Source organism: Rhopalosiphum maidis, chromosome 1, assembly GCF_003676215.2.
Source record: "Rhopalosiphum maidis isolate BTI-1 chromosome 1, ASM367621v3, whole genome shotgun sequence".
In the NCBI taxonomy this organism is placed as follows: domain Eukaryota; kingdom Metazoa; phylum Arthropoda; class Insecta; order Hemiptera; family Aphididae; genus Rhopalosiphum; species Rhopalosiphum maidis.
In genome coordinates this window covers 54065163-54079437 of record NC_040877.1, presented here as the reverse complement: position 1 = coordinate 54079437, position 14275 = coordinate 54065163, and the positions used below count along the sequence as shown (strand labels likewise).

The following is a 14275-nucleotide window of genomic DNA, read 5'->3' as shown; positions in this document are numbered from 1 at the left end:
ATTGCTAACAAAGAATAAATAAATGTTATTTTACTTTTCAAATTAATTTGTAAAAATAATTATTAAAATGCAAAATATCTTGGTACTAATTAGGTACAAGATAATAATTATATAAATGCAATTCCAAATATTATTAATTATCATTCACTTTTTAAATGTACATTTGTTTTTCGGAAATCTGCGTGATTTATGAGTTCCTGTAATTACAATCATATTTACTTTTCTAATGTGTTTTTGATTAAATCCCTATTTAAGTTACTCAATTTAAAATTATAACATTTTGATGACTATTTTATAAATGTATGTATTTCTGACATAAATTATATTTATGTGTACATTTAGGTGGATTCGAAATAATTATGTGGCTGAAATTATTGAAGTGAATATATTATGTAAATTATGTTAGAATTTGAAAAACAAAGTTCAGTTAAAGTTTAGAATTTTCAACTTTAATTAAAAATATTAAGTGCTTAGTATTTAAGTATTTTTGTTCATATAAAATTATTTTGAACTTAAACATTTTTGGTACTAGTTTCCAATTTCCATTAAATAACATGAACAAACACAATATTTATATTTTGTTAGTTCTTTTATAATTTATACAGCATACATAATAATAGTTTGTGTGATAAGGTTAATTTTTTTGGTGATACATGTATAATATAAATATAAAAATAATATTATATACTTTTGATTTTTTCGCGATCGAGTTAAATTCAAAAGTAAACATTTTTTTATAAACATCCAATTAAAACTTTAATTCTTTTATCATTTTGTTTTTACAAAATAAACAGTTTCATATTTTTATCTGTTATGGCTTTTTATGTGTTCATTAATTGAAATTTAATTTTTTCCTCTACGTCCCCAGGCACGAGTTTGATTAAAAAATATTATATTTTTTTTAGTTTCCTACTCATGTTGGTGTTGCTGTAACTAATAATTTTATCCCATAACATATTTTATATCTTTCAAATTATAATTAATTTTAAATTTAACCTAATATACTTTGAACTATTTCCTTATACTCACACAAAACATGTATAATTCATAATGAATACAAGTTATTTGTATTAAAAATGTATTTATCTAAAATATTGTATTATTATTCATTATATTATTAATACCGACAGAAATTTAATTTAACATACTTAAAAAACAATATTTTATGTTAAGAATAATATTAATTAATAAAACTGAAAATTATATATTTGTTTTATATTATGATAAATAAATAAATACAGAAACAGTGCTAATAATTATTATTAAGTATATATTTTAATATATTTTGTTAGTAACACGGCGTCATAGATAGGCTATTTTGCTACACAAATGCGGAGAATTTAATTTTCGATATCTTATCTTATCTCATCAGTCATTATTATAATATAAATTTTGGATTGTTGAAAATTAAAATACTTCATAGTAAGATATAAGCGAGTTAAGATTATAGCGTTTATTATGTTTTTAATTACTTAATGTGATGTTTGGTCATTAATATTGATAATTAGCAATAGTTTTATTATTTTTTTAAAATTGTAATTCAAATAAAAATCTATAAAAAAAAATATTGTATTTTCAAAAAGCTTTCATTAAAATATACGCAGTACTTAAACATTATTTATGAATTCGGCCATTAATAAATTCGTATTTACATTACATGTTACTACATAACATCTATTTCGGCTGTTCTTTTGACGGATTCGCGTCGTCTGCAGTTCTTATGACGAATCGCACTTTTACAGTTTTAACACTAATTTTTCGATACCTAACAACTTCTCACTAAACTTGTACACACCACATTTCGTTACAGTAGTATAACTATCTAAAATGATGCGCTTGAAAAACTACAAATGAATAAATTTATGAATGTTGTAAGTGGGTATTTTCTCACGGTGTTATAAAAAATACCGTATTTATTTTCCCATACGTGTTAAGAGGTACGGACATTACGCGGCGTTTGCTACAACCGAAGTATTTTGAACAGAATTCAACTGTTTAGTGATTATTACGTGTGACGGCAAATGATTATGTATGGGTCAAATGTTCGAGGAAATCGTATAAAAATGTACTCTCCGTTCTTCAGTAGAAACTAAAATGGTTTTTTTTTTTACTTAAAAATATATTTTTATTATTATCGCGGTCAAATATTTTCCGAACTGACACACACACACACACACACACACACACACACACAATAGTGGTGGTGAAAGGGAAAAGCGGTATTGTCTCGTAATACACATGTGTATAATACATGTAAGTGAAAAACCGGTGCACGAGAGGGATACGGGTGGGCACCACTCTACGCCATCGCCACCACCCACCGGCGCTGTCCCAACCGTTTCCTCCACCGCCATAGCCACTGACACCATCGACCACCTCCAGCATCAACCTCCACACGTCGGTCGCCACCACCGTCGCGCGACAAGTATCATTGTCGTGAGCGTATATGTGGCGGCGGTGATATACCATTGTTATGCGAAAACACCGATTGGCTACGCGGTGCACTGCAGAGTGGATGCAGAGAGACCGAGATAGAGATAGGTATAACGGTTGCAGTGGACGCACACAGGGTGCAGGGGAAACGATTGGATTGAGTGGCGGGACGCGGGGCGGGAGTGGAGTGTATACACACGTATATATATATATATATATATATTTAGTGAAACGCCGCCACGAGTACACGAGTTATTATAGGCGGGAGAGGAACTGAAATAGGTCGAGTGCGAATAAAGGCAAGCGGGTGGGCGGGCAGGCGGTGGCTGTGGCGACCGGCGATCACATCTCGTCGCGGGAGCCAGGTGTATGGCGGCGGGCGGGCGGACAGGCGGGCGGCAATGACGCACACGCCTGCCGCCGGGCCGAGATGGTGCTGCGTCCCGGCGGCGAAACGCGGCGGTTATCCCTAGGCGCCCGGGCAGCGCGCATGACCCAAAAGCGCCGGTGAACGGCTGCCCGCGCCACCGTACCCCGTAACGCGGAACCTTGCACACACAGATCGGCGAACTGTACGCTGTGCGACTGTTGTCCCGAGACCGCCCCCCGGTTTCTCGCGCATAGGGTTTCGATCTATCGTTTCGTAATAAATAATAATTAAAAAAAATAAAATAAAATAAAATCACTTAACGTATACACGACCACGTCGACACCTCACTCTTCTCTCTCACACACACACACACGCACACGCACACGCACACACTCTTACGCGCACACACACGCACACACACACACACACACACGCGTCGCTTCTAACGCCGCGCCGCCCGCACACGACATAATAATATATAATACAATTTGATATTCACAGTATTATTATTATTATTATTATCATCGGTACCCGTCGAAGTTGTACGCGAATCGGTCGTTTTCATTTTGTGGGGGTCGTGGTGCCCGCCGGGGGGGTTCGCGAGTCGATCGCACGCGCGATGGTACGACGGATGTGGTGCGAGTGCCGAAGCGTATGATAAGAAATCGGCTTCGTGGAGGGATCTCGGCGCCGCGTGACAACGTGAACGATGGTGGTCGGTGGTCATGTGCGCTGCAAATGAGCCATGCTGTCGTTGTACGTGCGGCTGGGTGTCCTGCTGTTGTGCGCCACGACCGTGCTGCCGGCCGGCCGAGCTGCCACGTCGTCCTCGAACGTCCACAGCAAACGAGGTTTGTGTTCACCGTATAATAATAATCGAATTACGGCGCCCATACGTGTTTAGCGCACGTCCCCGCGGGCGAATCGCGACGAGCCGTTCGGTTCGGCGTTCACGGTGCTAGGGTTAGGAGAGCCCCCCCCATCCGTACCCCTCATACGAGTTTTCGAAAAGTGTCCTATTGAACGACAAGACGAGAGAACCATACAGGCATCGTATGAACGTTATCGCTTATCTTATCTACGCGTGTAGGTGATGTACAGTTAAATTAATATATTATAATATAACATAATACAACTATATAGCTGCTGCTGTTACCGGACTTCGCACCCCGCTTGAAATTAATCCCACTAATCGTCGTTTTCCGTTTCGTTTCAGTTGACATATCATATAATAATACACACACAACGATTGAAATGATTTGTTTTATGACCGCGCCGCTTCTAAATTCTAGACATTATACTTTCGATGTAAATACAACAAAAGCTTAATATCCGGCGTAAATCCATTATTGTTAAGAACGATATTCGTCTGTACGTATTTATATAGAACTATAAAAATATTTTCAGAATTACACATAATAAATGTAATCGTTATATTTTTGTTCATAAGTATTTGATTTTAATGGTTGTTTTTTCCTTAAATATTATATTATATGTCAATTTTTCATTAATTATAATATCAATATAGTATGTGGTCAACGGAAATTATTTGAATAAACAAGAAAATATTCAATGCTTATGAGCCAAAACTAAATTTGCGTGAAAGCCATCTTACAGTAAGATTTAGATAGCACCGTTACGAGTTGAAGAAATAAACACCTTCGGAGTCCCGAGAAATCAATTGTTATAACTTTAATTGAAAACGTCAAATAGTTTTTGAGTTTATAGAGGACAAACAAAGAGATATTTATTTATACACACATATATATATATATATGTATAAATAATTATGAATTATTCTAGAATATAATAAATCATCGTAGTAAATGCATTTCAGCGTTGTGTGTACTTATATTAATTACATTATTATTATTATTATTATTATATTAATATTATAACGTGACACTGCTAAGGAGACTTAAATGTTCGTTTGTATATTTTGCGCAGGTTTAATACTTAAATTCCACAGATCATGAATAATGAGATCTACTATATCGTTTCGGTTGCTTAACTTAAGCCTAACGGTTTAATAACTTAATTATTTATCTATAACAAAATGACCTAGCTCAATGTGTAGTAATATAATAGAAATAATAACCAGAATAGAAAATTATTATGTATATAATATGGCCTGTTAAAAACATACAAAACAATAACAATTGTTCATATTTATATTTTGTAATTTCACAATAATAACTAACTGGCTTGAGGCCAAGTTAATAACTCTAAGAATGTATTAAATACTATGCTTAAATCATCATGTTTTTATAAAAAAATATTTATTTAAATTTCTCTTTAAAAATTTGATACGCGATGTTCTTGAAAATTAATACGATAATAATAAGTCTTAATACATTAGTGGTGGGTTGAATAAAAAAGTCAATTCAATAATTTATCATTCAAATGAATATTGCCATATTGACTACTGCCCTGCAACTAGATATCCAATACTGAATCCATAGGAAGTGAAATAGATATTATTCTACTAATAAGAGTTCAAATATCATTGTTAATTACTGAAATAAATAACAGTTTTAAAACAATGGTATTCTCTAGTATTGTCTTTTAATCTATCGTTTTGAGACATGAAATTTATTATTCAATTATTCGATATCTCAAATATATATAAGAAATAATTGAAACAATATTGTAAAAATTAATTATACGAGTTTATGAGAGTACCTTATTTTTTGCACACCATTGAATAATATTTAGAAAAAAATATTATTTAATGAAACAAAATGGATCTACATCCGCTTTTCAAAAACAATAAACCATTAAATATTGGTTCATAAAACGAACATGACAACAATACAAATATACAATTAATATACTTGTTATTTAATTGGGTTTTGGTTTTACATAATATCTGATCAATACAAATTATACATGCGGTTGCTAATGGAGCTATAGTGCATTTTTAATTGTTGAATTTTCATTGGACATGGTTTTAAAATCACATTTTACAATTCTTATAATATCTTCTTACCTAGTAATGAATGGTAAAAACCTTTATCATTTTTTATAAGTAGATCTTATATACATCCATAAATAAATTCATATTGAAAATGTTACCTGAGCTTCAAAAATGTTTGATAATAATATACTGGAGTATAATAAAATTCTTTTATCTGAGCCTTCCTTTAAGTCTTGTTTTCCATGTACAATGTGCATTTGGTCAACTATGCACGGATCTAAGTAATATTATATGCTCGCTGTATATTTTCATGATGCATTTTATAATATTTCGTACCCTTTATGATAAATATATTTTACCAAATAATTTTGTAAACCTTATCGTTTGTGTACAATGTACATAAGGTATTATTCTCGTATGTATTGGTTATATGATGAAAATTATTAGCTTTGTCTGTGATTATTTATTTTTGTCAAAAGGGATAGTGCTTTAAAAATTATATCCGGTTTACGGTTTTAGCGGTACTTTAAACGTGAAATTCTTTGATTATAATATCGATACATTTTTTAAATGTTAGGAATAGTTTTAGATTTAATGAGAATATACTTGTTAATTTTAAATATCAGAGTTATTACTCAACTGTACTGAAGTTGTTAGATGTTTTTTTTTCATGTAAAATTAAAAATATTAATTATTCATATTGTATATGTAATTGATTATTTATACGCTTATATTTAATTGTTGTATGCTATACATGATGTGTACAATTTTGATTAGTATAACTGACGACAATAATTTATTATAGTCAATAATCATGTAGTTTATATCATACTATTATTAATTGATCATGTTCTGGGTTAAATTATGCATATTATATTACCTTGTATTATTTTTTAGTCTGCAAAAAACGAAAATAGCATACAATAATAATTAAAATATTAAAGTACTTTCGAATTTTTATATCGGTGATATACTTCCTTTCTATTTTTCACTTAACTTTATTTTTTTGGTTATTGAATATTTTATAATGCTGTTTCGTTAAAGTTAAGCTCCGAGTTTTATTAATCTGAATTATTCTTCAGTAAACATTAACACAGTAAACTGTTAACTTTGAAGTCAATTAATATTGAATTAAATTCATATTTGTTTTTTATTTTTTATTGATCGTAAGTTCAAATATTAAAAATATGCAGGAGGTATAATAAAAGCTTAAAGACACACATAAAAAAAAATATAAAACTTTATAAGCATTAAAATATATTAATAGATTTTTGCTATCTAAAAAGAATACACAGGAGAAAAAGAAGTAATATCTCAAGTGGTATTTTTTGTGAATACAATAAAATCCCAATGGAATAACATTTCGTTGCGCAATCGGAGAAACAGTATGCTCGTAGGAGACGTTTTGTTTTGGAGAAAGGGCTCCGGTTGTGGTACCCAGAAAAGCTCTCGTGGCGAATCCTTGTGTCCGAAACGCTAATGGAACGCTAATGGAAAACATAATCCCATATTTCAACCCCTCCTCTTGGTCTTCAAACAAATCCACTAAACCTAGTTCATTAAATCTATAGAAACCTGCCCTATATTTTATATCTAAATAGAGCCTAAATGAGAAAATATTTTTGAAAAATAATTTTTGGCTACCAAATATATCGTAAAACGTAATTTAATATTTGAGGAGTTTGTATTGCAATGTTTGTGTCCGTAATATAATATTAATAATTCAAAGATTATCCTATATTATAAAATATGATTTATCTTGACGTTTGAGTATTTAATATTGTATGTAAATATTTATTGCTATTGTAAAATAAGCTAATGAATGATTATCATTGAACATTTATATTGTCTATCTGAACTATATAGCTAAAAATGGTAATATATAATTGTATAGAATATCAAAACGGAAAGATAATATTCTTTATTTTATTATACTTTCTACATTAAAATAGCATTGGTGACTCTAGAAGTTAATAAATATAAAAAAATGTATACATATTTAATAGTTCAAGAATTTGATAAGTGAAATGCAATTTTGTGAAAGTAAATAGTAGAAAAATTTGAATGTTGGTAAAGTAGTGCAAATAAAAACAATTAAATATTATTACACCAATAAATGTATTTTATGAGGATAATTTTTATGTTCTCTTTTAGTTAAATATTTATGAAAACTAATATTTGCAATGATAACTTTATATACCTAGGTACCCGAAATAAAATTAAAAAATGTTATTTTTTCGGAGAATACCCATGAGAATACTTACAAAACACCTGTATTTAGTGGTTTGAACACGAGTAGAAGGGTATAAGTGGTTTGCTTATGATAAAAAAAAAAATAGTAATAGCAGGTATACACTATACCTACTATTACTATTTAATACAGTATAGTATTAATATTAACTTATAGTTTATGTTTTATATAATATGTTTAACTCAACCCCTTCGTAAAATAAATGTTATAAATGTATTTTTTTAAAGTAGTTTTGGAAAATATTAAAGTGTAAAGAGTATCTAAATAATAAAAATGTTTCATGAAATTGAAATTGATATTTGTTGATTGTTATGAAATGTATACCTACTTGGGACATTATTATTATTTTTTTTATCAATATTAAACGAGTTAGTCAACATAACTAATATTTTTAATTATAAAAAGTACTTTTTAAATAATAAAAAATTACAAATTTAATATTTTTAGTAGCTATAGTATATTATATATTTAAATATTTGAAAAGATATTTTACAAAGTACTTACGCTTTGAATTAAAAATGTTAATTATACTTTTAAATTTTTAAATAATTGAAATATTTTATTCATTGTAAGTACTTTTTTGTAATTAATTGATTACATTTATAAATGCATTTAAATTATAATACATAGTGACTATCAAACTATTTACTGATTATAATAATAAGATTTGAGATCTTGTTCATACTTAATTTATAATTTTTCATAGAATATAAATTAAATTTATCTCGAGTATAATTATTGTTATACAGATTAATCATTCATATTTAAAAAAAAAATTTGCACTATAGTTATTATAGAGCTTAAATAAAACCAATGAAATCTGAGCTTTCACCTCTCCAATGGTATGATCAGAAAATACTCAGTACTGTAGATATGTATATTATATATAGATATATAGTGTCATTTTTAATCAACGAACTATTGTGCTCGTTGAAGATGTAATAATATACAATGCTCTGGATCGGTGCGGTCGAACGTCGAGAAAGTCTATTATCATCACGAGACGTGTTTGCGGTCCCATCGGGCTCAGCTCTTGTTCGAATTTGAATAGTTTCTACAAGACAATACAAACTTGTCTTGTACTGGTTACTGGTAGTAGTGACTTGTGGTGGTAAGTACGGATGGTGGGGGGCGTGGAAGTTGTCGGTACCATTCATAACTTGCACCTCTAAGCGTAACAAGCGGCCCCCTTCCCTATGTTCAGAAGTAATTTATTCGGTCTTGGTAATGTGTTCATAGCAACAATGGTAGTGGTGGAGGGGGTTCAAGTAAAAATTTGAATTTCTAATGGCCAAGACTACCGCATCGTACTGCTCGTTAGTGAGCAAACCTATTTCCTCTCTACTCAGTCAGTTTTATATTAATTGATATCACCGGGTTTCTGTGCCCTTGATATCCCTTCCCTGTTCCCTACTCATCACAACAAGATTGATTCAACTCGTGAATTATTCAACATCATCTTTACACTTTGGGATTTAAAATGTTGAAAATTATTTCAGATGACGGGTCTGAGATTATATTGAGGTAAAAGGGTGTGTTTGTATACGTTTATGTGGATAATATGTCAGTCAAAGTCAATGTTGTGCACTTCACGGAGTTTTGAAACAAGAATTGAAAGAAATCCAATTTTTAAAGGAGTGACGGTAATTGTGTTACGTTTTGTTGGTGTAGTTGCTTAACAGTGGTCACTGTCTTATATTACCTATAATACAATATAAAATATTAGATAGCACACGAAATTGTTTTTATTTTATTTAGAATTTCAAATATCAAGTGGAATCTTGTTCTTTTAACCTTTCATGTTTTGATAACAATTTCTAATGGTTTATATTTTTTTTGAAGTTCAGGGAATCTTAAAAAGAAATTAAAATATTTAGTCTCCAATCTATGAATAATAGTTACAACCTAACAACAATGTACGCACTAAACTCAATAATTATTTAATTATCATTATTGTGTTTAGTGCGGGTTCCAAGCGAGAGGAAAGAGTTAATTTTACAATGATATTTATTATTTTGAAGTCAACATGCAGCTTGTTAAGTGAAAACTCCATGAGCTGTCATTAATTTATATTTATCAGACTAAATTACTTTGACAATATTCCATAAACTATATAAAATTATTGAAATGTACAAATATTCAAACAGATTTTTTTACAGTTTTTTGTTTATTGTTTTCTTAATTAATTAGTGTAAAGAATCTGTAATATTCAGTGCATACAGTGGGTTACTAGTAAGTTAAGCGAATCGTTGCTTACGATACCAAAACGAAGGAAGTGTGGATTTTCAAAACGGGTTTTTCGTATCTTAATTATTATTTGAGGGTGAAACGTATAATTCAACGGAATGACAAGAATGAATGTATACCATTCGCCTGGGGACCATTTTATTATCCCAGATAGAGTTTTTGTAAAAAAAAAAAAAGATAAAATGCGACGAACAGAAGAGGAAACCTACCCCCGGAGGAAAAGCGTGGAATAAAAAACAAAATATATTAAGAAATGTGACAACGAAACCAATTATTATTAAAATGAAGTACTAGAAAAATACGCGTTATGACAAACATACACGAAAATTTGAGCCTCACTAAATTATTATTTTAGATTATTATATCGTATTGTACTTTTATAGTTTTATGTAATATGTAATTTATAGCTATTTCTAACGCACGTTAAATGAATTAACTATAATATATTGTATTCTGTGACCGGTGGCAATAGTGAATAGGGTATTACATTATTACATTAACTATTGCGTTATACTTTTTCAATTTCGTAATGCTTATTCTAAGTCGTTTTGTGTTGATTGTTGTAAAATATTTCAAATAATATAACTTTTGTACTGAATTTATCATACATGTATATATACATAATAAGTATAATGTTTATAATATAATGAAGTTTATGATGTTTCTTTAACTTCACTACTAGAAAGTATGATATTTTTGTATAATTTATTAAAAGAAATAACAGTTTATTTATCGTATTTAAACGACGCGCTGCCTATGCAACTAAGAATTTCGGCAGTGGTGTAATATACTAATATAGAATAAATATGGGCACCGTATCCTTCCGTGACTTTTTTTTATTTTAAATACATAGGTAATATTTTGTAGTTTTGTGCCTATTTTATTTCATCGTAGCACAGAATTAAACATAGAAAAAGTAATATGATAAAATTTATGTTTAATTGTAGCCTGTAGGTATTCAATGTTCAAAATCTTATATAATTTAATATTAGTATAACTTGTTCTCTTCGTATTACTGACATAACCGACAGCTGTATTAATAAATGTTATAACAAATACAATATTCTACTAAAAAATAACGTTTATATGACGTTCACATATTATTTTAATAGAATAAATTTAAGATTAGTTAATTAAATTGGGAATTTTAGATAACTAGCTAAATTATTTCATTTAATATACGTATATTAGTATAGTAATATATTAATGCGATAATTTATTACTACCTTCGTTTTTTTATGTGATATGTAGACGATATTTGATAATTGTCAATTCGATCTCGACATTTGGTATTTTAGTATAGTGATTGAAAAAATATATAATACGAGTATATTTACGATATAATACAAATAAAAATATTGAAATATTCTAAATGTGGTGAGGGCTAGGGAAATGTACGTTATTACAATCTGTGCATTGCTGTAAATCCTGAATCATGTTAATTATTAATTTATTAGTCTTTTTAACTTGGTGTTTGTTTTATCATTTTTTTTGCGCAATTAGCTTATTACTTATAAACATTTAAATAATAATGTTAAAAATTTTAAAATTGTGTTATGGATCAAAAAGATTATCGAAATACAAAATTATTTAATATATTTGAAAAAAAGACAAACATTATTATAAAGAAGAAATTGAAAACACGGAAACATTTATATATATATATATATACAATAAAGTTAGGTAAGATAACAAAGAATCAATTGACGATTTAGTATTATATAACTCTATATTACTAAAATATTTTTATTAAACATTTTATTTTTTATTATTTTGAACATTTTATTTGAATAAATAAATATATACTTAATGTGAAAGTTACTAGTGAATACAAATAATTTATTGAATTAAGCTGTGTAACGTATTGGTTAGATATTCATTTATCATAATGTATCATTCCCAGGTGTATATTACTTTATTGCAGTACAATTTTTGAGTAGTGAACAATTTTTTTTATGTAACCTCCCTAGTTTTAATTGTGCTACTGGATTTTGAGCCAATCACATTCTATCATTCTTATATATTGATATTAAACCAACTTAGTAAGTACGGAAGAGCCTTTAAACATTTGTCCCTAAAAAAAGACTACTTTTGTTATAGAACAGTGTCGGTTGTTGGTCTTGATAATTGACAATGTAGACGGTTTTGTTTTGCTTATCGATTGGTAGATATAAGGTCTCGAGCATCTGTAAGATTTTCTGCTCATCCTTGAGGATATATCCATCGACATGAAGTCGTAAAACCATCATAATCACTATTACGTTATACTGGACCGGTCGTTGGGCAAGTTTGGGTGTGGCTCTCGCCAACATCGTATCCACTCGTGTTAGCTCCCGGAATGGTTACAGTAGGTTACTGGATCGTTGCAGCAACGGGAGACACTTGTAGGTGTAATGGTAACTAGGTAACTGCTTGGTACTAGTCTTCGATTGATTGTATTCCGGAAAACAATTGCTAGGTTGTCTGACGGCGAATACCTTTGGATTTTGAATGATCACCGCTCCAAGAGATCTCCTGTCGACTTGTCTGTAATACCGGTACTGGTTACTGTGGTTGTTTTATTGGTAATTTCTTGAGAGTTTACAATAGAGAATCTGTTGTTGTTAGTCGTTATCACTGTGTTCTCTAGATAACTAAATAATTTGATAACTGTAGAGTATAGGCTGTTTGTTTTATGTCATTTTAAATCTTGCTTCTTAAGTTTTGAGGCTTAGAAGTGTTGATTGAGGTCAGTGGTAAATAATCGAAACTTGTTGATCGGGTAAATTGTCTGTAGTTATTTGATAACCGCACCGTTTCCTGACGAGTGCATAAGTAATATGAAAGTCTTCTTAGCTCTTTGATACTCTCACACTACCTTGCAAATGATTATATAACTCAGTCATGTGTTTTTATCATGGTGTGTTAGGACATTTTATGTATTATTTGGCGGTGAAAGGGATTTCAGAATGATGTTGGAGTAGATTTAATATTGATGTCCTAAAAAGGACCGTTTTTATTGAGTGGTCAGAATTTTCCGTTACAGTGAATAAATATATTGTAAATTTAATAATTGTTTAGGTTGATATTTTTTAAGTACATACCTATCGCCTATCGCCTATCATACATATAAATTACTTCGTGGAAAATATTCAATTACCTATATTGTAATTTGTCAGTATTTAAATTTATTAAAAATGAATATTAAGTTAAAGTTGTTATGTTGTAAATTGTGAGCATATAATTTTATTATTAGCATTATATTGCATTTATAATATACCTAATAAGTAGGGAAAAATAATTTAAAATATTTTTTTAAAAATTTTATATTATGCTGACAGGAATTATAAAAAAAGAATTGAATTAAATTCTTTGTGAAAATAATTCTCGAATTAAATTTTAAATATATTACATAGTACCTATCTGTTTTTAAATTATCAAGGCATTTTCAACTGTATTTTACCTTTTGTTCGATAATTTAAAAAGTATTAAAAATGATAAATGTATGTGCTACGTCATACTATTATAATTTGCATAAAACGGTAATTTATTTCTTCTGTCAGTGTAAAAATCCTTCTTTCTTTTCACAGTTGTCAAAAAAATCTTGAAGTTTTCATCGAATTTACAATATTGATTGACGACCAATATGGAATGTAAATAGTCTACTTTACGTAAATGTTTACATGCATTCAAAATTTAATTGAGAAAATTTAAAGATACGTTTTTGAAATTGTGTTTATTATGTACCTTGGGTTTTAGTCAAATAGTTTTATTTGTGTTATATTACTTAAAAATTATTTTGCTGGTACTATAAAAGGATAACAGTAGAATAATATTATTAAAAAAAAAATCATTATCTGTGTTTTATTCAAACAACTTGATACTATTAGGGTTATTATTTAAGTATTTAAGATACAGTATTTGTTATATTATTACAATATATTTTGAGCCTTTAGGTCAGTATAATGGACGACGTGTCGAATTTTATTTCTATAATAATCAGTCATTGTATTAGTATAAGAAAAAACGATTCTGAGCGAAAGATTCATAAGATACAGGTGAATGAACATTTATTTCT

The 14275-nt window shown here is 29.4% G+C and overlaps 1 protein-coding gene across 4 annotated transcripts in view; it reads left to right on the top strand.

Annotated features, from left to right (window-relative positions):
• The first annotated feature begins 3010 nt into the window (after window positions 1-3010).
• The window catches only part of LOC113550513 (disintegrin and metalloproteinase domain-containing protein 11), a 225288-nt gene continuing 214023 nt past the window's right edge, over window positions 3011-14275 (top strand). For all 4 annotated transcript variants that reach the window (XM_026952393.1, XM_026952392.1, XM_026952391.1 and 1 more), the window contains exon 1: window positions 3011-3654. In XM_026952393.1, the coding sequence (XP_026808194.1) occupies window positions 3549-3654 (106 nt within the window). In that variant the 5' untranslated portion in view covers window positions 3011-3548. The remainder of the gene's footprint in view (window positions 3655-14275) is intronic.